Below are 27,160 nucleotides of genomic sequence, written 5' to 3'. Positions count from 1 at the left end.
AATCAGAGAGTATTATTCGCAACTCATTGCAAACAAAAGCTTAGATTAATTTCCGGATCCAAATTAAGGAGTCACGCCACTGCTTTATGTGTGGAACCATAATTTCAGGTGTTCAATTGACATGAAAAATTCGTACTTTTGCTACTTGAAAACCAAGCTCGTACTAGACGAGATATTTTGATATATATTTTTTTCAAGTTGGTGTAAGTGGAGCTGTAATTTATCGTTGTGATGCATTAGAACTTTGTATGCTTAAAAACCATAAGCGGATCTGAAAATTATTTTAAAATTGAGAAATAGCACAAATGTCCTGTTGGTGCGAAAGGAAAGATACACAACGACGAACAAACCCTGAAAACCTAAGAAGAAAATGTTGCTGAGCGAGTCTCAAAAAGCTGTCCAGTAGGGCACGAAGACGAGAAGTGTGAAGTAGGACAGGCCAGAGAAAGCCCATCTCACAACACGAAGATATTTAGATTATGGGAAGAGGACGAAGCACTTAAAGTTAAATTTGATATATCAAAAACTGAACAAGATGCAAATAAATTTAGAGAAAGAAAGGAGAAGAACGACTGATAAGAACATAAATGAAAAGAAGAGCCATGATGAAGAAGAGGGAGTGAAAGATTAGCATCTCCTTTTCCATACAAAGAAAGGCCAAATTCACAGGCACGCGGATAATTTTAAAGTTATGTACATATTAAGACAAAGAGAAATAGATAGAAAAGAAAGAAAGATGAATACCAAGAAAGTAACAAACAAAGCAGCCTGCATGCGGAAATATTATGAATTAAAAAATAACTGGATGCTTTTTTTGTGCGCATGAAGTGAAGCACCAGTAACAAAAAACGCTCCAAAAGAACATGAAGATGAAGGCAGCTACGCAACAAGAAAGACCAATAAGCATGATGCTCAGATAGAAGAAATAAATAGGATTGATTTAATTGAGAAATGATAATAGACAAGAGACAAGAGGGGAGACAAATTCTTGTAACGGACCCAAGACGATGCGAAAGTTTTGGTGGTCTTGGTGCTGTTTGGATCAGAAAGTAAGGCGAAAAGGGGGAAAAATACAAGAAAATAGTTTAATTAACAAAGAAGCAAAAACCTGAACTAGTCAGAGCAATTGAATTGTCGAAACTGAAAATAAGTCTTTCTCATTCCTCAACCAACTATTAGAAAATGTATATTAACCCTAGAATACTAATGTATCGTAAATTTTACGACGCTCGGGTTTCTTAGTCCGAATTCGTAAGGTTCCGTTTGATCCTGTGCCGCCTACTTATCAGTACCTTCCTGATTATTGCGAAGCTAAACGTCGATGAAACGGTATCTTGCTGGCTAATTGTTTCATGCGTCTAATAGTGTGATCGTCGTAAAATTTACGAGTGATTAGTATTTGCGTAAAATATTTACGAAAAGACAAAAATTAGTATAATCGGTAAAGCTTGGTTTTTCATGTCTCTTTTTTGCACTAACGCAGTTTTTTTATAGAAAATGGCATCCAACAATAGGCCTTTGAGTGACAAAGAACTGCAAAATGAAATTCAAAGAATTATGAATGGCGATTTCCAAAATGATTCATATTTAGAGTCTGGTGATGAAATTGATAATGAGTGGGAAGAAGAAGATCGTTTGGAGGTTGAAAGTAAATCAACTGACAGTAACATTAGTGACTTTGGGGAAGAAGTAAACAATGAGAGAGATAATGTAAACGGGACTAATTTAGTTATTGCTAATCAACCTTTGGACAATCCAATATACGGAGAGAGTAGTACATCATCTGAAGAAAATATTCCGTTATCTATTATAGCGGCTTCGTTAAAACGAAAAAGGAATATAATAAAACCAAAATCAATAAGACTAAAAGGAAAAAATGGACACAAATGGTCCACAAAATTGCCGCAACTATCAAAAAGGACAGCAAGAAGAAATATAGTCCATTTCATATCAGGAAGTAAAGTTGGTGGTGAAGTGTGTTCAGAAATTGTTGATTATTTCCTGCTTTTTTTTTCGGAGGATATTTTGAATAGAATTGTTGTTCACACCAACGAAGAAATTGCCAAACAGGCAGAAAAGTATACTTCTAATACGCCTACCATATCTATACTATCTAAAATGGAACTATTGGCATTGTTTGGTATTCTAGTAATGACTGCCGTCAAGAAGGATAACCATTTGAATGCCAAACAAATGTTTGATAGCACAATCTCTGGCTCTTTTTATAAAGGATGCATGAGTTGTGAGAGGTTTATTTTCCTGGTAAATTGCCTACGATTTGACAGCAAGAAGACAAGAACGGAAAGGTTAAAGAACGACGCATTTGCTCATATTCGTGAAATCTGGAATACATTCATCGAAACGTGCCGAACATCATATACTCCTTCATCATATTTGACGATTGACGAACAACTCTTGAGGTTTCGAGGCAGATGTCCGTTTAGGATGTATATTCCAAATAAACCTTCAAAATATGGAATTAAAATTGTTATGCTCTGCGACTCTTCCTCGAAATATATGATCGATGCCAGTCCTTATTTGGGAAAATCCACGCACACAGGAGGGTTACCATTATCTAACTATTACATAAAAGAGTTGACTAAATCTGTACATGGAACAAACCGAAATATCACAATGGACAATTGGTTTACCTCCGTTGGGATAGCAGATGAACTATTGAGTGATCCATATAAACTTACCATCATTGGAACAATTAGAAAAAATAAAAAAGAAATCCCACCCGAAATGCTTGAACTTGCAAAAAGAAAGCCTCAATCCTCAATGTTTTGTTTTGACAAAAGTAAAACTTTATTGTCGTATATGCCTAAAAAAAATAAGCTAGTATTACTGCTTTCCACTATGCACGAAGGGGCAGAAATTTCGGAAATAAATAATAAACCAATAATAATCTTGAATTATAATGAGACAAAGTCCGGTGTGGACACATTTGATCAAATGTGTTCAAACATGTCTTGTAGCAGGAAAACTAGACGGTGGCCACTATGCATTTTTTACGGAATGGTAAACACAACCTGTGTCAATTCGTATGTATTATATTGTTGTAACAATTTGAAAAATGGTGAAAAACCCCTTCGTCGATATCAATTTATGATTCACCTAGCTCACCAGCTTGCCAGGCCTTGGATGGAACATCGACTAAGTGGTACAACTTTACGCCGCAAACTTCGACAAACTATTCAAGAAATCCTCAAAATCGAAAAAAGATTTGACAACGCCACTCAAGTAGAAGGCAAACGTACCTTATGTTACTATTGTCCCAGCAGGTTAAGGCGAATGACGACCATTTACTGCACTCATTGCAAACATGCTATGTGCGGCGAACACCGCGGGAAATCTTGCACGGAATGCTTACAGGATTAAAAGTGATTAAACACCAAACATGAAATTATATTCCTTAGGGACCAAAGAGTATAGGTTAACTTTTGTTTCAATTAAAAAAAATTTTTTTTTATGAGTTTTTCGTATTTCTAGGAAAAGTCGTAAAATTTACGACACATTAGTATTAACGTGTGATAAAATCACATTAGTATTCTAGGGTTAAGTAAACATCTTGCTTATTTTTTGCTGCTCGCTAGGCTGAATTTTTCATGTACGAATGTGTTAGCTGTAATTATTGCCATTACAAAATCAACTTCACATTTCCCTATTTTCTCCTTTTCTGCAGTTTTCCACGATCAAACTCCATTCAAACGCATCAAACCACATAATGAAAAGGAATGCCTACTCGTTTTAAGGCCACACTCGATTTATGTCGAGAATTGATAATTAGTATACAGAAAATTAGGGGTAATGTGCTTCTTGCATTAATCATAATCATCAATCAACATACACCAAAGAGCAAATTCGTATAGAGACGTTCACGTAATAGTCCCATCATCAGCAGTTTTTATGTTGCTAATATGCATCATTAATTCTCTATTTTTCACGGCCAGTCCAGCCTTACTGTGTAATTATTGAGCATACCAATGTTGTAAGAGCAATGAAATCTTACCATTATGAAAATTCAAGAGAACCCATAAAGCTCAATTTTTAATGATGTCCAACATGCAAGGTATTCCATCCTAAAGCCGGATTTACATATTATAGATATAGATATAAGTTTTAAAATTGAGCTACTTGGTACACAAACATCCATTATGGCAGCATGGGATTTTAATCGTCGAAGTGCAAACTTCACGGAATCGCATTATTAAATCTCGATTCGTTAATAACGCAACGTTTAATTCTCGGAAGGAGCGGTACTTCGGTACTTCAATATGTCCGCTGCGTCTAATTAAAGATTGATCTAAGTGCAGCGAGAGGCCGTTTTGAGACTTTATGAAATAGAAATTGATGCTCGTGTTGAAGGTATAGCGAAAAAAACACTAACCTGATGGGAACCATAAATCTTACTTTCTCTCGATGGTTCGCAGTTTTTGTGGGTTTGGAACTGACGTAGAGTACTTACATCCAAGTTCCATTGACGAAAGGTTTTCTCGCCGCCTGTGACTGGTGGTTGATGGTGAAGATGCCGAGGACGACGAAATGGAGCATTGCGGTCAGGTTTCTGCGGAACTTGTCCTTAAACCGCATCTAAAAAAAAAGACAAAATTATAGATCTTATCTACGTGTAAGATGAACAATTAGACCAACACGAGGTACTAAATGCCGAGAATTGGGACACTAAGATATGGAGGAATGTTTGGTAAGACCGGAGATTTTAGTTTCGATGCGATAGTACCATATCTTTAAATGGTACTAAATTCTTTAATTAAAATTGGCTGGAAATGAATTTGACCAAACAATCATGATTAAATAAAAAATAATTTAAAATATGTACATAAAAAGACGCTGAAGATTATAGGGATAGGAGAAGAGAAAATAATATCTTAAGTATAAAACTAAAAGATAACGACAAAGACTCAGAATGGGCAAACAAGATAAATCTTGCATAGAGAGAATAAAAGCTAAAAGAGATGAAAAAGAATTACAATTGAGGAAAATGGATTAAAACGAAAAACATATTCAAAGCATTGAAAAACTAAGTCGAATTAACCTGAAGGGACAGAGTTACAAAACAGATTGACTACACGAAAAATTAGACTCCAAAGCTTTAGAAGGATTAGTGGAATAGACAGAAACTAAAATAATTGGGAAAACAGTGGAGAGACGAGGATCGCGTAAAAAAATAAATGCAGACAAAAAAGGCAATAAAAGCACATTGCAGTGAAGAAGCCTAAAATAAAAAATAATTAAATAGAAAAGTGAGACATGAAATTAGTAAAAGACTGATATGTTAAAAATGGTGTAGTTTTCCTCATAGATTACGTTAAAATAACGTAAATTATATTATGCAGATGAAAATTGTCTATCTCTCAATTTTATTGACTTTTTAACAAATCGTTATTTTTTAATAATTCAAAGCTGCATTAAATAGAACAGAAAATACTATCTTTTGATGTTTGGTTATTTTTTTAGTGTTTCCTACGTCATCTGTAGCGGAAAATTGCCGATTTTTTTAAATTGAAATATGGGTCAAGTGACACTTCAAGTTTAAAGCCTTTCAAAAGTACACTTAATGATGTATTGCGATTCAAAATCTATTTATTAGTTTTTGGAAAAACAGGTATAAATTTGGTAAAAAATGCAATGCAAACTCTTTTAAATAGTAGGTATGAAAACAATGAAAAACATGTTTGTTTTTCATTTTATGTTCATAAACAAGCCTTTGTTAAAAAAAACATTAAAATAATAAATAAAAATAATCAAAGAGTCTTTGTGAGTATAAAGCATATCAATTTCCTATCAATAAACAAGTGTTTTCATTGTTTGCGTACTATTTAACTGAGTTTGTATTACATTTTTTTCCAAATTTATACCTCTTTTTTTCAAAAACTAATTGGTAGATATAAAATCGCAATACACCATTGAATGTAATTTTGAAAGATCACTAATTTTGCCCATGTTTCAATTTTTTTAAAATGGTCATTTTGTGCTAGCGGTTGCCTAAAAAACATTTAAAAAATAAACAAACGTTAAAAGATAGTATTTTTTGTCTTATTTAACATTGTTTTTGAATTAAAAAAAAAGTAACTTGTTAAAAAGCTAACAAGGGGGGTCAATTTAAAGCCGCATGGTATACAGGGGGACCGTTATGATAGGCCATTTTGGCTGCTTACATTCTTTGACATTCCCCTAGGAAGATAAAATGACAGACTCCTTCCATTGAAATGCCTAAAACGCAACGACCCTCCGATCAAAGGGCGTATTCAGCAGCGGACGACGGAAGCAACAGGGACAAAATTAGATCAATTTAAAGCGATTACCTTAGGAAACTCGATAAGATCTCTGTTCCTTTCATTAAAATAATTGGCCCGTTCGAATTTCGTGACCATGAATGGCCTTTTATTATGGGCACGACCGGATCCGTACCTGACTACCATTCGGCTTCTGAAAAATAATACCCGATGGGAGATTTCAACGACTTATTTATTTAGAGAGAATCGGACCCTTCCTCTTCTTCTTCTTCCTTCTTCAGCGAGGCATTCCGACAGATGAAGAGCACGAACGACGGACTTGTGTTGACACCTTCCAAGTAGTTTTTCAGTCCAGCCCAACATGGAGATTCGCATTAGTTGATGTTTCCAATAGAACGCGATCGCTGATAACGTTTCTCCTTAATTATCTTAAGCAGCATTTAAAGATGCTTGCGTGTAATTTAATAAGACCGATTAGGAGATAATTCATGATGCCTGTGAGCATTTTGCTCTTCGACGTTTTCGCGATAAAACAACGTAGACAAAATGTGAACAGACGAGACTCTTATTGTTCTCCTGGCGTGGTCTGCAGAGAAGATTATTTATTTACTCCAGTTACCATTATGCCGCATGATTAATTCGCACGAATAAGAAAGGCAAACAATCAACATTTCGTATTATACCTACAGCTTTTGCAAATTAATAACTCTCAAAGAACGGGCTCATTAAAGTAAATTATACGTACTGAGCTACTTTATATTTCGCCCGGTAACCGTTAATTTATCTTAATGTTTCCGGTTCTCTGAGGATGGCAAAAATAATTCAGAAACCGAGACGGTCTACAACTCCATTGTGCGTGCAATTCAATTAAGATATTTCTTCCCGAGGTTACCAAGAATTTGAAGCATTAGCGGAGCTTTGTTAATACAGCCATATTTATGGACAGTATATCTGAATGCATCGCAGCTGAGGATATAAGAAGCGAGCCGTACGACCGGCCATGCGTTATAAATAAAAAGAGAGAAATATAAATAACAATTGTGGTAAAAAGTGCGATGGCAGGTCCTCTGTCACCTGATACCGAGGCATCTACTGAACCGTTGCAGGAATTCGCAGGCGGCAAAATCAATATTGCTCGCAAGATTATTATTTATTGAAAGACCGATATCGATAACGGCGAAGGTATCTTTCATGAAGAAATCTTTATGGTTCTCGAGCAATTTATCTTATGCTTGCGACAACGAGAGAAACTTTTTTTGGAAAATTCTTTTTTGGACTTACCCACCTTAGGCGTATTCTCGATCGTCGACCGGTGCTTTGCCTTTCATTTCTTTTTATTAGAGAAATGTCAAAAAACGAAACAAAGAAATCTTCAAAAGGTTACATTTCCTTACCTTCGCCACCACTACCATCTTCGCTCTTCTAAGTTCCAGGATTGTGCAAGACAAAACTCCCTAGGGCTACGACGTTTTAGAAAAGCGGTAACTTAACGTCAATCACACTTTCCAAAGATGATGTCAAGGACACTTTCCAAATATGACATCAAGAACACTTTCCTTCTTTTCTTTGATTTTTATCAATAGAGGTTCATCAAACTCGTCTTAGCATGTAAAGATTCGAAGAGTTTTAACAAATCACTTTGAAGATTTTTCCTAAACGTCAATGAGTCTGACCACTTTTTGGTAACTTTAACTTACGCGTCTCGTGGTTTAGCCATTTGCTTTTCCTTATGTCTATCATTTGAGCGATGTTAGCAGCAATAAAATAAGAGTTGCGTACTTAGCAATAACTGTCCTTTGGTACGTACAAGGATCACTTGCATTTGACGTAATACGAATTGGCAATAATTATATAGACAAACAACAGAAATTGCAGTAAACACATTTCAAATCTATGCTAGCCGATACACAGGGTGAGCTGCAAAGCAATAAACACGGAACAAGTGCGCGTAAGAACCTCAAAACAGGTCGATTTTTCATTTGATTTTTTTCCTCATACCTGCGGTTGCCGGGATATTGAAAATGATGGGAAAGCTGTAATAGGACGTGAATAACACTTTCCAACGTCAATGACGGTTTTAATGCTATCTAAAAATCACATGAATGCAAAAAGCACGTGCAACGTTTTATCGCTATATTACAGCGTCTCTTTCCTAGGCAACACATCTTCCATCTTCACAGATTCCAGATCTTCTAAGATTTCTCTTTTCATATTTTCTTGATCTGTAGTGACCTCCATTTCACTCCTCGTTATACGCATTCAGCTATCTATACCATCCATCTCCAATACTGCCTACTAAGTTTAGCCTATCAATTTGCTTACGTTCTAGTCATACTTACACACATCTTTTTTTCTCCTTCATCTATCCATTTCCATTCTTGCTCATCTATACACAAATTTTTACCTTGATTTTCTCCAATACGATCTTTTTGGCGGCTTAATCAAAGCCTGCTAAAAAGTGTTTCTTCATGTGTTGGCTCAATTGACCCTATCAATTTCTTCTTCGCCGTTCCCCACCTCATCATGCGATTACTCATTGTGGTGGCCTTCACTTCATCCATTTATTTTTTCTTAACTAACCGAACATTGCCCTCTGCAAGGACTGGTCCCTAATATTCCATATTCTTCTGTTATGTGAGACCCTGCTCCTCTTCTAGATAAAGGTGATCTGCGACTTTTAATTTTTTTTTCGTTTTTTCTTTACTAAAATTTTTTTTTTTCATTTCAAAACTTTTAAGATTTGTTCTTGCTTTACTTTTCGCCTCTGCATCCAGACTGATTCCTTCTTCTTCGTGATTCTGAGCATTCGCTAAATATCCTCAATTTAGGCCTACAGAGACTTGCTCCTGTATTAACGCTGCTCACATCATCGTTTCATCAATTTATTCACTATTAAGCTGAATGGTGAAGATTCCTTCAATATCTCTAATACTTCCTGTTTCTTCTTACGCGTGGGGATCTTCGAGTCTCAGTACTCAAGCTCGATAGGAAGAAAGCCTGAATTGACAAAAGCTCCACAAGAAACTACATGCTTAAATGAATAGAAAAGGGACATAAATCATTGGAGATTATGTCCCTAATAAGAATGATGGGGCAATTCCTAGACATGGGTAAGGAGACTTTAAATAGGAAGAGGACAAATTAAACGTTTCAGATGAAATAAGAGAAATGAGTGTGAATGATGAAATAAGTGTAAACCAGGCAGAAAGGAGGTTGTTATACATAAATGGAAGAAAGGATGGTTTCGCAGGGATGGCAACGCGTATGATAATCAATTATGTGAAGTCCAAAGAAGTTTTAGTATGTTGTTAAAAGATGATGAATGGAAGATTTTTAACTGAACAAATTACTAGGGTGTCCACCTGAGAATTGAAGATTTTCCCATTATTTTTAGGACGGTTGAAGCTAGTAATAACACGTAGTTGGTTCAGGTTAGTACGAGAATTATTTCCCCAATTATTTTCCATTCGCCGTGCTCCTGAGTCTACAAAGAAATTTCGGCGTTGATCAAAGGGTCACCCGCTAATTTCCTACCTTAACATGGTCTTTTTCTTCGGTTATGCCTTGTTTTGGGGGAACTAAGTGGAACCCAAACCCCAACCGAGCCTAATTATTATCTACGGTCTATGGCACTGCATCATTCACTAAATACTACGTATCCCACAAGGTTTTTCAAACCATCATTAAGCACGAAAAAAAATGCTCGGTGTTACATGGAAACATGGTAAATACACCAAACGTTAAGTGCATTACTTCGAGATACTAAAAACAGTAAAAATCCCCTTTATTTACTCGCGTTTAACGATGCCACCGTAGATTAACAATACGGAGCTACCAAACGACCTCAATTTTCAAGAAAGAGGGCCTATAAAACGATGATGAGGCAAAAACCGCACACGTAATTACACGCGGTAGGCAATAAAAGGCATTAGCGGCAATTTTTGCTTTCTTAGGGCTATAATTTAATACTCATTTTAACCATAACTTCTGGTTTCGAACAGCGATTGAATCGGATAATGTGGGAAAGTGCGAGTGATGTTCCAAGGGAATCTTACAACCCCTATCACATCTCTACACAGTGATTCGCAGATGAAACTGGGCCAGCGGAAGAACACAAAAGAAGCAAGAAGTGCAGTGAAAGGGCTTTGATTTCGCTTTCATTGATAGCTATAGGCGACTGAAAACTACATGTAGATCTACTAAGTTGTAACTACGCAGAAGTGTGCAAGTCCTCATTTTCAGTTTCTGAAGATCTTCTATTTATAGTACCTACAACCACTCCTATTTGAAATCATCTTTGGGTTATCTTCCATACCATATAGCTGAGCTATTTAGTCGTACTAGTAATAAATTACATCGAGCATTAAAATACTCCTTTTCTGTCATTAATTATTATTTTTCTACCCATTTTTTCTACATTCCAACCTCGTTACTGCCAATTACAGTTATCTACTTCTTCGTCAATCCTTCGTTTCCGCAGATGCAGAAATGTCCGTCTTTCTCCTTCTTCAGTTAGGGGTAGAAATTCTTGCAGAAAATTATATAAAACCTGGTTCTCTTCGCTCTATGATCTCATGTTCAGCTTCATTCACATCATCCTCCTTTTGTTTCTTATCATTTAATAAGGTTTCTGGTGAATCTGCAATTTCTTCAAATCAAGTTTAAGTTCACCTTTTTGAAGGCTTCCAGGACATTTTTCAATGCCCTTTCTTTAATTCGTGATTGCCATCATCTTATCGATATTTACCACGTCTTCCTCTCCCAGGTCTAGCGATTGGAAATTCTTTTTGGGCGTCCTAAGTAAGGCACATACATATTTACTCAAATTTTGTGTCGTTTCTCTCTTTCTTCAACTAGAGAGTGTCTAGTCAACTCCCATCAATCCACAATTTCTACAAACCAGGAGTGCTTTTCTGAAGTACCCAACTTGGTTCCTAATATGTATATCTCCCGTGCGGTCAAGGAAATCCAAATTCCTGGATTTTTGAGAAAATCGTGAGGAACTTCAATTCCCCGGAAAGATGCGTCTTCTAATGGTCAAATATGCTGTGCACCAATCAGCTGTTGGATTGTGAAGACCGAAAGAGAAATCTGAGAAAGCGCAGGAAATTACAAGGCTTTTGTGGCACACTGGAGAGAGTGGCTTTAGGTATTCAAGAACATCTATGATTAGACCGAAAAAATGTATCAAGATTTTTTATAAATTGTCGGTGAGCTATTTGGCAATAGACTCATGTTCACCTTAACAGTTTGAGAAATTTCTGGTGCTTGGAAAAATATAGATATAATCTCGTTAACTCCTCCAAGAAGCACTGCAAGAATCTTAAAGTATGTAAAGATCTGGTTAGCTGTCGACTGCGAGATTCTAGAACGTACATAAAAAATCAAAAGAATTTCTGAGATTTTGAAAAAAATCCTTAACGCATCCTTAGAAAAGCATTTGAAAGTTATGTTGAGCACCTTAAAATCTCCTAAGATTTTGTGTCGCTGTCGCGATCCTGGAACCTCAGAAAGGTTCGAGTAGTAATTCCTGAGGAGTTAAGCAGGGAAAGTTTATTCTACACATCCCTGAATCGAAGGACCAAAACGACAGCTGACTGGAGTTTTTCCATTCAATTGCTACGAAATCCTGAGAATGAAGCAGAAAAACTCCAGATAAAAAATCCGTAGTTTTGTCACTGACTCTTAGACAGTGGAGTCAGTGGACAGTTAAAGGCTTCTTTGAAAGGGAAAAATTGGTCCAAACAAATTGCTAGCTCGAAGACCCCAATCTGGAATCGGGCAGCTTCGGAAAACTCATGAGGATAGAATCAATCTCATGTGACCATTACGTCTTCGATTGCCCTAAATTTTTACCCCCGGATGAAAATCTTCAATGTCCTTCTTGATTGAAGAGATTTCGTAACACAAGTTCTCAATGTGCTGCAGTGTGTGCGTGAACAAACATTGCAGAGAGTTATGAAGGCACATTCCGAGTTTAAGTATTTGTTTTCAAGAATAATTACTTCCAGTCTAAAATGATTTACCCATCATAACTCAAGGCGTGAACGTCGTATCGTACTTAGTCGGCAATTAAATTTCAACTCTCTTGCAAACAAAAATATTGACTGGAAATAGTTAACTTGATGAGCAGTCTTCATCTGAATCATTAAGCATAGTGATGGGCATTTCGTTGAAGAGAAATGGCTGTATAGTAATTGCTTCGCTTAGGGCTTATTCTAGCCGAGCGATGATGGATTAGATCAGCACCCTCCAAGTGATTACATACATCTCTATACACAGGACCAATTTCATGGTCGGTTATTGTTTTAAATGGCCCTTTGGAGCCGATGAATTAAGGAAAAATCACCGGCCATGGCGTTGCGAAGTCTTGTTTGTCCACCATATAAGCGTCATACATGAGTAACTGTTAAACGATTCACACTTAAGCCAAATGCACTTTAGATGGGCTCTCTACAATATTTGCTTTTATAATTATTGTAGTATTTATTTTGAGAGGTTGCTTTGTTTGCCTTTCCTCTCTATTATTTCTACAGGGTGTTTCAGGACGAAAGGCCATAAGTTGGGGGTGGATAGACCATATATATGTAGTTAAATGGCGCTAGAATGACCGCCCTAGTCTGACTCTTCTTCGAAATATAAACATTTTAATAAAAAGTGTACAACTTTGCTCTCGCCGTTTTCCTATAAAAGGCTTTAGTGGTAAGTAGCGGTCGAAATAAATGGATCATAGACATTGCGCAATAAACTTGGCATCTGTCAATATAAATTTGGCATCTGCCAATGTAACTTTGACGTCTGTCAAAATGACTTTGGCATCTGTTCATATAACTTTGACATCTGTCAATATAACCCCATAAAAACATTAGTCGATTTGTGTCTGCCTCCTAAAGTTATTCTCGATTGAAAATGTCAGTTTGTGTGCCAAATTCTCGTCATTTGCGGGAGATTTTAATTTTCTGCATCAATATGAAAAAATCTGCGGCTGAGGCTCATCGAATGCTGTCAAGTACTTGTGGTGAGGCCGCTATTAGTGAAAGAACGTGTCGTGAGTGGTTTCAACGCTTCAAGAACGGTGATTTTCACATCGAAGACCGGCATGGCGGTGGAAGAAAGAAGATTTTCGAAGATGCAGAATTTGAGTAATTTTTTAATGAAGACTTGGCACGATCGTTGATAGTTTGAGTTTGAACAGAAATGTTGAAAAACAAACGTCTGCAATACATCACGATAAAATCATGACAATGCTCCACCCCCCTGTCGCGGAAGCGATCGAAACAAACTTGGAAACGTTGAAATGGGAAGTCCTACCCTATCCGCCGTATTCTCCAGGCTTTGCTCCCTCTAACTATCAGTTGCTTCGATCATGGCACATGACCTGGCGGACCAGCACTTCCGGTCTTATGAAGAAGTAAAAAATTGGATCGATTCGTGGATCGCTTCAAAAGATGCGTCAGTTTTTTCAACGCGGGGTTCGCACGCTGCCCGAAATGTGAGAGAAAGTAGTGACCAGAGATGGACAATATTTTGAATCATAAATGTATAACTCGTTTTTTTTAATAATAAAGCGTCAAATGACGGAAGTAAAGTTGTACACCTTTTAAATTTAATCAAAAACTCGACCTTTTTTTTAAATCTGCTATTTCTCTACTTCCTACTACTCAAAACGCAAATGCGACTCCATTTTTTATTTTAAATCCGCATTAAATTTCCTATAAGATAGGATAGTTTTTGTTGGTAAATGTTCCTTTTCAAATCTATCGTAGCCGCGGTTCAGATAAAAAAAAGTTGAGTTTTCGACGAAATTTATTAAACTGCCTCTATTTCGAAAAAGCGTCAGGCTAGGGCCCTCTTAGCAGCGTTTAACTACATCTCAGATGGTCTATCCACCCTCCACCTGTGGCGTTCTCTCCATGAAACACCCTGTATAAAGAGGCCGATTTTTCCCCTGCCCTCTCTGTTTTGGTTGTTTGACTTCCTAACTGTTGTGGGTGTTTTAATGTTGTTTTCATCCAAAAAGGCATCACGAAGTGGCCGCAACGTGATCTTGTAAATTTCGAGGCAAAAATATGGGAGCTGCTTTCTTCATTGTGTGCAAATGAGGTGCATTTTTCTAATTCTCCTGCAACGGCAGATGCCACATTAACGCAGCTCAAGAAACTCATATGAATTATTTCGCAATATTTACCGCAGAGAACATAAAAGCTGCCATTAACGTAGTTTATGCCCACAGAACTACTTATTATTTCGGTTGAGATCTCGTAATTATTTTACCGTTTCCGCTTCTCTGATGATGAACAGAGAAACTGGGTTTTTATGGTTTAATGACCCATTGTACCTGCCATCGGGAACAATAGTGGTTCCTTGATAAACTAACTCTTCTTGCATCAGAATTGGGTCTTTGACCATAAGAGACAAATAATTAGCAACAATAGAACGAGGTCGAATCAATTGCCATTTTCTTGCATCGAACCGGATTATGGCAATGAAAAACTTCAATAATAAATAATCATAATTGCGCTTAAGGATCAAACATCTGCGCTCGATCTTATCGCAAAATCTTCGCCGAAACCGGTCGAAAGTTATGCAAATATAGAGCAACGCGAGAGCTTTCAAAAACTTAATTGCCTCCTTTGAGAGGACCTTTATTCGATTGTTGGAATTACAGAGATAATGAAATGTGTATGTATCTCTTTTTTTTGCATAAGTGATCGCGAATGAAGTGGTATCAAGATGGATGGCTTTATTTAAGAGTTTGAGCTTCCTCGTCGGTTTTCTTTGGGGATTGCTTGATAATCCCGTCGCCGACCTCTTGGAGGACCATGGAAACCAGTGAGAAGAGACATGTCCGTCGCCGATGGGAACTAGACCCAAACGCGGATTTGATATATTCGAGAAAATTCCAGATTGTGCGCGAATGTTCGTCTCTACGAGATGTCCTAGAAAAATTGCTAATTGGTAAACTAAGTAACCTGTAAGCGGCAAAATCCCTTGCTAAGTTGCACGTTAATAATTTTATTTCTGTGGATGCTAATGGGAAGTTTAAGTATCCAAAAACTTTTTTTTTCTAATATAAAGCTGCACATTCAGGGGCAGACTTTCAATTAAACTAAACAAAATATAACAAATAAAACCGGATTTTAAATTACTTTTTTAATAAAATTTGTCTTATGCCAAAACCCTATTAGAAGCAATTGCAAGAATAAAAGCAAAATCTTTAAAATTTTAAATTTATTGAATAAAAAAATTACTTGGACACCCCGTAGAATGAAAAAAGAACGAGTTAGTTTAGCGTACCTCAACCGCTCTATTTAGTGAAATAAACTGAAATCCAAAGTTCCTCTCCTGCTCAAGCAATTCTCTTAGGAACTTTAAAGCCCCTAACAATCCAAACAAAAAACAATTCTAAAAAGTTAAGGCTGTTTTTCATAAGCCTCAAAGAACGATAAGTATTAGAGATATTCACAATTATCCAAAAAGAAATTTTCTTTTTTTATTTTTTGGCAACAAGGTATTTGTTGAATAGCCCAAAAAAAAACAAAAAAATTCAAATAGCTCCAAATTCAAAATTCTCTATACCCAAATTTTCCTTACAACTTATTTAATTACTTACTTTTTCCAAAGTTTCAAGATTAATCCATAGAACGCCTCCCCTAAGCAACTACCAAAAAAGTCAATCAGCAACAACCACTAAACTGGCAACCATAATCTGACCCGAAAGGGGCATCGATCACAAAAACGAACTGATGGCCTCCGTAATCGTCAGACATGGTCCTACGAGACTTGTTCGCGAGCGATCAAAGGGAGCCGCACGTAAAAGCTCGGACCGCTTCTTTATCATGTGACCAGCCGCCGAGGACTGAATGAATGGAGCCGCAAAAGAGTCATAGTCATTCCGCGGTCATACGTACAGAGGGAACTTTGAGGGTCCATCAGTCCCTCCGCCCTCCTCCAATCATAGCCGCGATTCTCTTTGGATCTGCACTTCCTGCGGTTGTTATTTGAGATGGTTGGTGTATTGCGGTTTTTGTTTGTTATGGGTTTGATGGGTGATGACGCAATAACGGTTCTGGAAATTGAAATTCACGATAAAGATTATCTATGCATGTACAGATTGTTAAGACTACACAGGGTGTTCCAAGTCGGACTGTAGCCTTTGAGATCGCGTAAAACGTAAGAGACTAAATAGACTGGTTACGGCAAGGATGCGTGGTTACCTCCTCAGTTAAATGCAGTTTTGAGATTATCGAAACTCTTAATGGTTTTGAGATATAGGAAAGAATTCTACGAAATCGTTTCATATTTTTGTACGTACTATATCTTATTTAAAGTGATGAATATAAAATAATTAACACATTTTCAAGGGAACTTTCACTCTTCTGTTAAACAATATAATTATATCTGACATGCAACGTTTAAGTTCCAAAATGCAGCATTTCCTAATAAGTTTCAATCATGATCCTTTTTTCATTTTGAGACCGAATCATAAGAAAATGGCATATTTAAGTTGCATCCTGTATCTATAGAACAGTAGCATCCATTGCTATTATTGGTCCCATTTATTAAATTTTGAATTTGTGAAATTGCACTGAGAAATAAAATACAGTGGCGTCGCTGCTTTTTTTCAATGTTGTTAATTTTTGCAAGTATGACCCAAAGTTTTTTCTATTGACTCATCAACAGCTTTTTGTGCAGAAAACGAAAAAACTTGTCTTAATTGTTTAATTTCTACCTTAAATTGTTTTATTTATTCTCATCGAACATTACAACACAAAAGGAAAAGAGTCATCATTAAATTTCTTACATCCAAAAATCCAAAAATCTTCGAAGTAACTAAAGAAACTTTGTGAAAACTGGAAAGATAATTACCGAAAATATCAAATGTGCGTAGGTAATAAATACTAAATGGTTCGTGAAAAATCTATTTCTTCCATTGTTCGTTTCACAAAAAACGTGAACAAAATACGATACCCTCTACATTTTTTTAAAAACGAACCGTTACTAGAAAAAGGACAACATTGCGCAACTTTTTTTAAATTTTGGACCATCTTATATCTTCAAATTTTTCCTATTATCCCGATGTGACTCACTTTATTTTGAACACGCTGTAGGTCCGGTGATGACGAAACTTCAAAAATTACCCTCTTTTTCCTACCCCATAGTGTTCCTAAGCCAGCCTAACTAATTTGCTTGCTTTTGTATCCCGCAAAGCAGCAAGAGAATTTAATTTCTCTGATAAAAAATTATAAAACTAAAAAAGGAAAATTGCGACCGATGTTATATTTTAATCTACGGCTCTGAAGGACCTTAGAAGCCTTCAAATTGGCACTTTCGTTCGACTCAATCCAGGTTTACAGTAGGGCCGAGGTATTCTAAAACGAATGCGATAAGAGTTTTAATTTCAGTGAAAATTGATGCAGAAGCAATAAGTTTAACCCTTTATAGAGATTTTTACGTGTCATAATTTTCTTTTTTAAATTTTAGTCTCTTATTAATGAATAAATTTTAGTAACGTAAGTATACAGGGCGTCCTAAAAGTATGCCGAAAAATTTTAAAGGGTGGTGGAAGGCATCAATACAAACTTTTATTCTTAAATAAATATATGCCCGCAAATGATCTGTTTAAGCAGAAAAAAGGCAATATAGTTTTGGTCATTGTTACCACTTTTTGTTCGTGTTAGACGTTGTTTTATTGATAAATAAACGGTGGCTTATACTAATTGTTCACAATGTCGACCATTTGCTCCAATACAAAGATTGCACTGTTGGTTCGTTGACTCGTCGACCCTGTGGAATATTTCGGGAATAGTTTCTAGATAGATGCAACTGGCCATTATTCTTGCTAATGGATCCTCCTTATTACAAATACCTGTTTCGTAGACCAGAGATTTGGAATAACACCAAAGGAAAAAATCCAGGGTGTTAAAATCAGGAGAACGCGCTGGCCAAGCTAAAGCACGTCCTGTTTCAATCCATCGGTGCATATCAGTAAGTTCTCTAAATGAGAAATTAACGTATTTTTTTTGCGAGCATATATTTATTAAAGAAAAAAGTTTATATTGATCTCTCCCATCACCTCTTAAAGGTTGTTGGCATATTTTTGGGACACTCCATAGAAAGAAACTATTATAGCTCTCCTCCTGCAAATTCCAACCACAAATTTCAATCTTGCAAACTTAATAGTACCAACTTTTTGTGCAAATCCCTTCTCTTACATACATGACAAAACAAATAGGCCAGCAACTAACTAATAATTGGTCAGTTAGTTCATGTCATGTACCCATGTTTTTCTTGGAAATGAACTTCACTCTTAATTGAGGAAGTCATTATTTCACTTATTCTCTAAAGTCTAGAGGAAATATCTACAGTCGAACAAGAATATTCTCTGATTTCCTTTGCACTCAGACAATAATTTATACCTAAACAAATGCATCCCTTTATGCGTGCTATTACAACTGTGTGGTATGCCGGTCCCCTTCATGACAATACAATGACCTTTTTAGTTAATTAGGTATTCAGGAACAAAGTCTAAAAGGGAGAAGAAACGCATTGAAACGGGTTGTTCGAGAGGGGTTGGACGACATACCCACCCCTAGTTAGAGCCCTGCTCAGGTTGTAGTTTCACATGTTATAAGGGCCAATATCGCGCTAATGGCAGCTAAATTCAAAAATTTTAAATTTAATTACGTCCATAAATATGGGAGGAGACTAATTAGTGTTTTGTAGAGATGGCATCTCGGACACATAGTTGGTGCATAAAACTGTAAATCTCAAATTTATAATCTTCGATATGAATCATTAAAGTTTCGTAATGTAATTTTAAGCAGGGAAATCGTGATTTAGAGTACTTTATGAATAAATTTCAATAACATTAATTTTTCTTAAGTGAATAGTTTCTGGTGTGTTCTCAGTGGGACGCAGTAAAGGTTAAATGATACGAATATACGACTTCAACGGAAGTACGCTCACCTTTAGGTGGTCCCGGCGGTTCCGTGACCTTTCCCCGTTCAACAGGTTGGCAATTACCTATTACTGGCACTTTTAATCTAAATTTAACCTTTTGGAGGAATTTACGAACTGCAGCAAATAAACCCACGGAAAATAGGACAATAAACCATAACTTTCATTAGCCAACTCAGGACTCTGAAGTAACCGACTGTAAGTGGAGTTTGAGCCACTTAAGACATTCCAGCAGGTACTATTTGTAGTAGTTTATTTTCTTTCTCGTTTATTCCAGGATATGACAAAGTTTGCATATCAGGGATTTGTTGTGCTTAACGCGTTACAAGGAGGAATGTGTAAACTGTTTGAAAGTTGGAATGGGATGAGGACACATTGAAGAAATAACTTATGATGTGATAGATTGATGTTTGGTTTCTTTGTGATGTAGTAAAATATATATAAAGGGACAAATAATCAGGGAAAATGAACCCATATTTCGTGGCTTTTATGTCTGTTCTAGATTCAAACCACGTTATGCCTTTGGTTTGAGCCGAGTGGAAAGGCCAATTTTATGGGTTATTCAACACGTTCGGAGATATCTATCACAATAAAAGAGCCACTATGTTTGCATCTATCGCGCTTTATATACGATCGGGGTAAATAAAACCAGATTTTTTGCTTTTACGTTTGTCTCAGGCTCAAGTCATGGTACGCCCCTGGTTCGAGTCGTGGGAAAATGCCAATTTCGGGGGTTACGAGGGGCATTCGGAGCCATCTACCAGAATAAAAGAAAATCGAAATTTTGCACCTATTGGGTTATACAATTTTTCAAAAATCAGTGAATATAAAACCATATTTTCTAACTTTTGTTTTTGCCCCATGTTCAAGCCATGCTGCACCACTGGTTTGAGTCGTGGGAAAGTGCCTGTTCGGGAGGTTATGAAGGGCATCCATAGCCATCTACCAGAATAAAAGGACGTCGAAATTTTCAAGCTACTGAAATTCACGATTTTTCAAAAATCATAAAACCGACATCCTTGTTGTTATTCTTGCCCCAGATCCAAGCCTGCCCGGTATGAGTCTTGGAGATTTCCAATTTGAGGGGTTGTAAAGGGCATTCAAAGCCATCGACTCAGAACAAGACAGCAATCAAATTTCGACTTTTCCGAGTTATAGAATTTTTCAAACATCGAGGAAATCAAAAAGCGTTTTTCTTGCGTTGCTTCAGATTCAGACCGGATACGTCGTTGGTTTGCGCTCGTGTGAGTCAGGTCATCAAAGCCGTACCCATCGACACCAAAGATGAACCAGATCTTTTCTCGATTTTGAAACAATTAAAAAATCAGGCTGATTGCAACTTTAGGTTCCTGCTGTGAGCGTTTCGGATTAGGATCGAATGGATCTTCTAATAATTAGTAAATTGAACCCTAATTTTCACGCACGTTTTCACATCAGTAAGCCGCATAAGCACCAAATGATTTCCTCCAGATTAACCCGATAATACTGTGTGTACTTTTTTAAACCCGTCATTAAACTCCACGTAAAGTTTACCAAAATTCTTGCCTATAAGAAGCCGATACATCATCAAATCCTTATCAACGGACTAATCCCTCTACCAAGTCGATAAAGTTAAATTACATCAATAATTGCATCTATTACAGTGGCAATTTCGAATTACATTGTGTGTCTCATCGAACGTACAATAAGTCGTGTCCCGTGGGGTGGGGTAAGTGAAACTTTCGGGGTCTCTCTGTTGCTTAATATAAAGATTTCAGAATAATGAACCCTTTGCATATCTTATTGTTAACGATAACGACAGCAAGTGCTGCGAACATATTAATCGTCTACGAAACTGCTAGACGTAGCCATCAAATATGGATAGGAGAGTTGGCTCAGGCCCTCTCGAAAAAAGGCCATAACGTCACTGTTGGAGGCTCCTTTTCAAGGGCCATAGCTGAGAGCGACGAATACCACCCCATTACTTTTGAAGGTAAATTATTCTTTGTTAGAACCCTGAAATATTCACGTAAAAATGGTCAAACAGGAATATTTCTGAGCCACTACAAAATCAACAGAAGTGAGCATTTAACCGCAAACCCCCTGAAGAAGATACACTTGAACCATGACTACAACTACGCAATTTGTAACAGAACCTACCACTCCAACGGTTTCAAAAGTTTGTGGAGCTATCCAGATAATTTCACATTTGATTCAATATTGTTAGATATGACCTTTGGTCCTTGTTTATATCCTTTAATCCAGAAGTTTGGCAATCCATACACGATAGGATTCACGCCTTCCAGCTTGACACCGTACTTATCCGAGGTCTTCGGCAATGGGGCATATCCCTCGTATGTCGTATCTTCAATTATTGAGTAAGCGATTTAATAGTTTTAGCAATTAGAGGCAGTCACTCAAAAAAATTTTAGACCTCCAAAGGGGCCAAGCACGTTTCTGAGCAGGGTGTCCAATTATCTGTTCACGAAGCTGGAAATATTTTGGAAGAACACAGTTGAGAGAAGGGTTCTAGAAAGGCTCGCAGAAAACCTGCTTAATGAGACTTTCGACTTTGATTATCTGGAAAAATCTATTTCTCTGCTTTTCGTTAATGAATACCCGTTGCTAAACGAGCCAAAAGCACTGACGCCCAACATAATCCCTGTGGGGGGGTTGCACATAAGGCCACTAGAGCCTCTCCCCGGGGTAGGTTGCGGGGCTGTTAGTCCCTACTCCAAAATTTAACAATTAGGATTTCAGATTCTACAATCGATAATCGATAATGCCAACCAAGGAATAATCTTCTTCAGTACAGGCACTGACGTGCAGCAAAACATCTTTAGTCAAGAAACGAAGAGGAACTTTGCAAATGCCTTCTACCGGCTAGTGCAGAAAACCATCATTTGGAAGGACAATATTGATGACGATGAGCATCCTTTCAATAATAAACCTTCCAATATTTTGATCCACAAGTGGACACCACAGCTGGAAGTCTTAGGTACATATCTGCTTTTTTTATATTCATATAATCAAGTTTCCTTCTTAGGGCATGTACACACTAAATTAATCATTACCACCGGTGGCTCACTGAGCATTCAAGAAGCAATCTACCATGGTGTTCCTGTACTCGGAATACCCATATACGACGAGCATCACAAAAACATTCAGTTCATTGTAGACAGGAACTTAGGGCTAAAGCTTGATTATCACAATCTGACTGAAGAAAATATTTACGAGGCGATAAACACGCTTTTACAGAACCCCATGTAAGTCCATTTTACTTTCCCAGCTAAATTCCTAACAACAATACCACAGATACTTGGAAAATATGGATCAATTTGCAAAGAAATTCCGGGATCAACCTCAGAATCCCCTCCAGAAAGCTCTTTATTGGGTGGAATATGTGCTGCGCCATAATGCCACTAAAGGGGCAGATTTCTTGACTCCCAAGACGAGGGATATGAGTTCTTTTCTGGCTTATTCTGTGGATGTGGAGTTGTTCTTGATTGTTCTTCTAGTGCTAAGTGGAGTGGGAGCAATAAAAATATCCTTCGTTGTTGTAGGGATACTTCTTGCGAGACTTAAACCAGTTAAGGTAATTAAAAAGAAAAAGCAGTAAGATTGAGAGTTTGAATTTCTTGTCCTGAGTAGTTTCCTATTCGATCTTTTTGGGATTTGTGTCCTTTCATCTAATACTCCTCGATGGACCGTGATCTTCGGCCAACCACATTTAAGTTTCCTGTAAGTGGTAATACCCAACCTTGTGGAATCGGGCACAAATGTCTCCTCAGATATGGTCCACGCTCGAAGCAGCTGATATCCACACAGATGAATCCAGGTCGGATGGATATATGTACATTATTTCCTACATCTCTAACCCTATCCAGATTGTCATGAAGACATTGAAATTACCTCAAAGATGTGTTCTTAATGTGATAATGAGGAAATGGAGAAAAGTGGAAAATTGGGAAACACCAGAGATGATTAGCAGAAAGTAAAAACTGAACCAGCAACTAACTGACTATAAGAAGATAATGACGATAAAATGGCGTATTAAGGTTGAAACTGAGTTTTTTGGAGACCATGAATTTCCATAGGTCTATATCACCGCATTGTGGAAATTGTTGATCTGTTAGCTCTTAAAAGTAATAACTAGAAAAATCTATGAATATATATATAATTTATGCCTTATAAATACCAAACAAATTGAAAACATAAAATTAGATTACTACTTTCCTGATCTTATGGCGAAGGCAAAATACTACCGATATTGATCTAAGAATCTAGGAAATACGTGTTGATCATGACGTTATAAATTGTCATCTCTGTTAACCTGTTCAATCAAATGAGCATGAAGAGAGATGCAATGTGTAACGTAGGGCCAATTTTTTACTTCCTAGATGGATTTAATTCAACATTCGTGTTGCCGTCTCGTTGCCAGTGGCTGTAACAACTGAAGCTTCCCATAGTGTGTGATTTTGCCGTGTTTCGTCTGCGCGTTGTTTCTATAGTGGACGGGTAGATGTCTCTGTCAGTAGCCAACGAGCAAAAATTCTAAATATCATACCTCTATTTGAATTGCAATTAGTTCGGGTTTTTATTGATATTTACACAAATAACTCAAAAACTATTGGGGACGCGAAAACTCTGCAGGATGATAAATATTCTCCCGATAGTGAATAAGGAATGTAAATTTCCAGAAATTTATGATCAGTGGTGTATCAGAAAAAAGTTTGGAGTGATAAGAAGGGATGTGACTCCCGGAAAAATGCGGCCCCGATGTAGGTTTTTCTGTTAAATTATAAAGCTTAGGTAAAGCATTACGTGTCACATACGTTCCAAATTTAAACTAAATGTTTCAGAAATTCTTGGCATTATGAAGAAAAAGCAAATAAAATTTAACTCACTGTGTATATCTTAGTAATAAAGCGTCTACGGATCTGTTTTCGTATTCACAAAATATAACAAAATATTTTTTGAAGTTTAATTATTGCACACAAAATCTAGAACTCTTTGATTAGTCGCAATTTGTCCGATGTCCTTTATATGCAGTTCTAAACTGGAAAATAATTACGAAACAGTAACTGCATTTAGGAGAGACACATGATCGTCTGGCTAATGGAGGAGTTGATGTTTCGAAATTAGGAAAATAGGTTTCAAAATAATTTCGTATATCTCGGAGACTAAAGAAAATATATCGCGTACCTGATGATTTTGTTGTATTTCAGCGGCCTACAGATCACCAAAAACGTCAACAATCGGAATTCCAAAGCGGAGCAAAAAATGTTTACCTATCCTCGATTCCATATATCGAGACTTTCGAAGTGCTGTTTATTGGCTCAATCGACTTAAGTATTCATATGTGTTGTGTTATGATGTAATATGCAAAATTGCATGAAGAAATACATAACATCGTAAATAGGATTTTCTAATGAGTTTCATACATGATTTTTTCTAATTTTGCTGTATGATAATGAAATCTTACGAAAATAGCATTCATTTGAATATGTGCATATTCGAGCTGTGCCTTGTATCTGTAGGAGTTCAGCAAGCTGTTGTTACTAGTCCAATTTCTCAAGTGAGTTATGAAATGAAGAACCTGCCTTCCTTTGTAACTAGTCACAAAATAACACCTGTTTAATTACAGATTATGATTAAGAAAATTGTCACCCTATTTGGCAATATCGAATTTTTTAAATTAACTTCACTACAAGCAAAATAAGCATTATTTATTCCAAAATAAAACTTTTAATTCAGCGTCTATTCAAGTTTCGTAAGGGAGAAGCGTAAATAATGAAAACGAATAGGGGTCACCGGAGGTCAATCCACATCGGTAATTGAATGCAATTTTTTTCATTCAGTTTTAAATAATTTCTTCAAATATAAACAATTCCGTTAAGTAATAAAATACATTTCCCTTTAAATTATTTTTTTGTTTTTTTCTCTATTCTCTACTATTATAATTTATGGCGCATTAGAAGTCCGTCTAATGTAAAAGTGTGTTACTACATAAATTCTTCAGGTGAGTCTATAGATGGGTATAAATTCCTATTAGAGTTCTTCTTAGCTAGCGATTCATTATACAGTGTATTTCAAATTCGACCCTCACCATTGGGATCTCGGAAACTAGAGAAGATACAAAGAAGTTTAAATGGGAGCAAAGTTGCGTAATCTAGCGCTTGATCGAATACCATTTTCAAAATTTTAAATTTCCGAGTATTTCCGAAGATATCCGAGAAAAACTAAAAATAGGAGAATCCATTTTTTTTAAATGTTATTTGACAAGGAAGATTAAATCCGTAAACACATTTTCATTGTCACTTTTTCTCAGCTACACGATGATATATTCAGATTTGCCATCCGACGTTTTGTCTTTCGGTTACCATTATCAACTTTATTTTTTCTTATGGGCGCCATATTGGATTTTTCGACAGAAAAATAATGCGTTTCATTCTGATTTCATTGATATAAAATTTCTTATAATTTACTTTTTTAAAAGTCGAAATATTTAAATAAAAAGAGATATTACATAGTTGGCCTTGACTCCATCGAAATACTTTCTTCTGTTCGCGCTATATGACAGAACTCCTCAAACAAGATTAGAGCGTGCGCAGATTGCCAATGAAAATGAGCTTCAGAAATGAAGAGAAACGAGATATGTTAAGATTTTATTACAAATTTGATAGGCACAGTACGAAAACAGCTCAAATGTATTTTGAGTTATATCCGGAAAGACAACAACCGCATAAAATATTATTTAAAACTTTGGATCAACATTTCGAAAGCACCAAACTCACTAAACTGACCAAAAACCTAAAATGAAGTATGGAAGCAGAATGTAAGAAGATTTTCAAAGGTACGAAACTCAGCTAAATGTTGATCCAAAGTTTTAAATAATATTTTATGCGGTTGTTGTCTTTCCGGATATAACTCAAAATACATTTGAGCTGTTTTCGTACTGTGCCTATCAAATTTGTAATAAAATCTTAACATATCTCGTTTCTCTTCATTTCTGAAGCTCATTTTCATTGGCAATCTGCGCACGCTCTAATCTTGTTTGAGGAGTTCTGTCATATAGCGCGAACAGAAGAAAGTATTTCGATGGAGTCAAGGCCAACTATGTAATATCTCTTTTTATTTAAATATTTCGACTTTTAAAAAAGTAAATTATAAGAAATTTTATATCAATGAAATCAGAATGAAACGCATTATTTTTCTGTCGAAAAATCCAATATGGCGCCCATAAGAAAAAATAAAGTTGATAATGGTAACCGAAAGACAAAACGTCGGATGGCAAATCTGAATATATCATCGTGTAGCTGAGAAAAAGTGACAATGAAAATGTGTTTACGGATTTAATCTTCCTTGTCAAATAACATTTAAAAAAAATGGATTCTCCTATTTTTAGTTTTTCTCGGATATCTTCGGAAATACTCGGAAATTTAAAATTTTGAAAATGGTATTCGATCAAGCGCTAGATTACGCAACTTTGCTCCCATTTAAACTTCTTTGTATCTTCTCTAGTTTCCGAGATCCCAATGGTGAGGGTCGAATTTGAAATACCCTGTATATATGTATATATATATATATAGTATATTTTTTAACTTTATCTTTAATTCTTCTCTCTTCAATTCTGCAAGAAACTTGTGTGCAGAAAAGAAATTTCCAGAGACTTTCCAGAGATATTACCAAAGAGTTTCCCCCCCATACAGATGGAACGAACAGCCATCAAACAACGGATGATTTATTTCATTCAAACAGAGACTTTTCTGCCAATTTTAGTCCATTTTGAAGTTTCAACGATATAGATTTCACGTATATTCTCCATCCATGGTTTACTCGTCAAAATTATAATTTACAACCGCAAACGAAATTTAACTCGAACAATGCAACTGGCCTCCCTAAGTCTGAACCTTGAAACAAACCATTAATAATCAAATTTAGTGCTTTCATACCAAAAATAT

At 36.4% G+C, this 27,160-nt stretch overlaps 4 protein-coding genes across 4 annotated transcripts in view; 2 read left to right on the top strand and 2 right to left on the bottom strand.

Moving 5' to 3' along the window:
- Window positions 1–16,132, bottom strand: part of LOC136419700 (protein Wnt-5b-like) — a 41,424-nt gene extending 25,292 nt beyond the window's left edge. The window contains exons 1-2 of the mRNA XM_066406229.1: window positions 15,871–16,132; window positions 4,469–4,593 (exon numbers count right to left, since the gene is read on the bottom strand). Coding sequence (XP_066262326.1) covers window positions 4,469–4,593 — 125 coding nt within the window. The 5' untranslated portion in view covers window positions 15,871–16,132. The remainder of the gene's footprint in view (window positions 1–4,468; window positions 4,594–15,870) is intronic.
- The window catches only part of Nup44A (nuclear pore complex protein Nup44A), a 240,627-nt gene that overhangs the window by 45,962 nt on the left and 167,505 nt on the right, over window positions 1–27,160 (bottom strand). The gene's annotated exons all lie outside the window — the stretch shown is intronic.
- Window positions 1,314–3,381, top strand: LOC136420015 (piggyBac transposable element-derived protein 4-like). The gene is made up of 2 exons (XM_066406651.1): window positions 1,314–1,441; window positions 1,495–3,381. The coding sequence occupies exon 2, from the start codon at window positions 1,498–1,500 to the stop codon at window positions 3,379–3,381; it is 1,884 nt and encodes a 627-aa protein (XP_066262748.1). The 5' UTR covers window positions 1,314–1,441; window positions 1,495–1,497.
- LOC136419640 (UDP-glycosyltransferase UGT5-like) lies at window positions 20,956–22,815 on the top strand. The gene is made up of 6 exons (XM_066406132.1): window positions 20,956–21,189; window positions 21,244–21,574; window positions 21,629–21,902; window positions 21,957–22,194; window positions 22,243–22,462; window positions 22,512–22,815. Exons 1-6 carry the CDS (start codon window positions 20,979–20,981, stop codon window positions 22,813–22,815), a joined length of 1,578 nt encoding a protein of 525 aa, XP_066262229.1. The 5' UTR covers window positions 20,956–20,978.

Source organism: Euwallacea similis, chromosome 3 (assembly GCF_039881205.1).
Source record: "Euwallacea similis isolate ESF13 chromosome 3, ESF131.1, whole genome shotgun sequence".
Lineage (NCBI taxonomy): Eukaryota > Metazoa > Arthropoda > Insecta > Coleoptera > Curculionidae > Euwallacea > Euwallacea similis.
The sequence above is the reverse complement of the archived record's forward strand: the minus strand, read 5'-3'. Positions and strand labels throughout refer to the sequence as shown.

Coding starts and splice junctions, on each gene's coding strand:
- LOC136420015 (XM_066406651.1), top strand. CDS start 1,498: ATGGCATCCAACAATAGGCCTTTGAGTGACAAAGAACTGCAAAATGAA.
- LOC136419640 (XM_066406132.1), top strand. CDS start 20,979: ATGAACCCTTTGCATATCTTATTGTTAACGATAACGACAGCAAGTGCT. Junction 21,190..21,243: donor CCACCCCATTACTTTTGAAG/GTAAATTATTCT, acceptor ATGGTCAAACAG/GAATATTTCTGAGCCACTAC. Junction 21,903..21,956: donor CACTAGAGCCTCTCCCCGGG/GTAGGTTGCGGG, acceptor TTAGGATTTCAG/ATTCTACAATCGATAATCGA.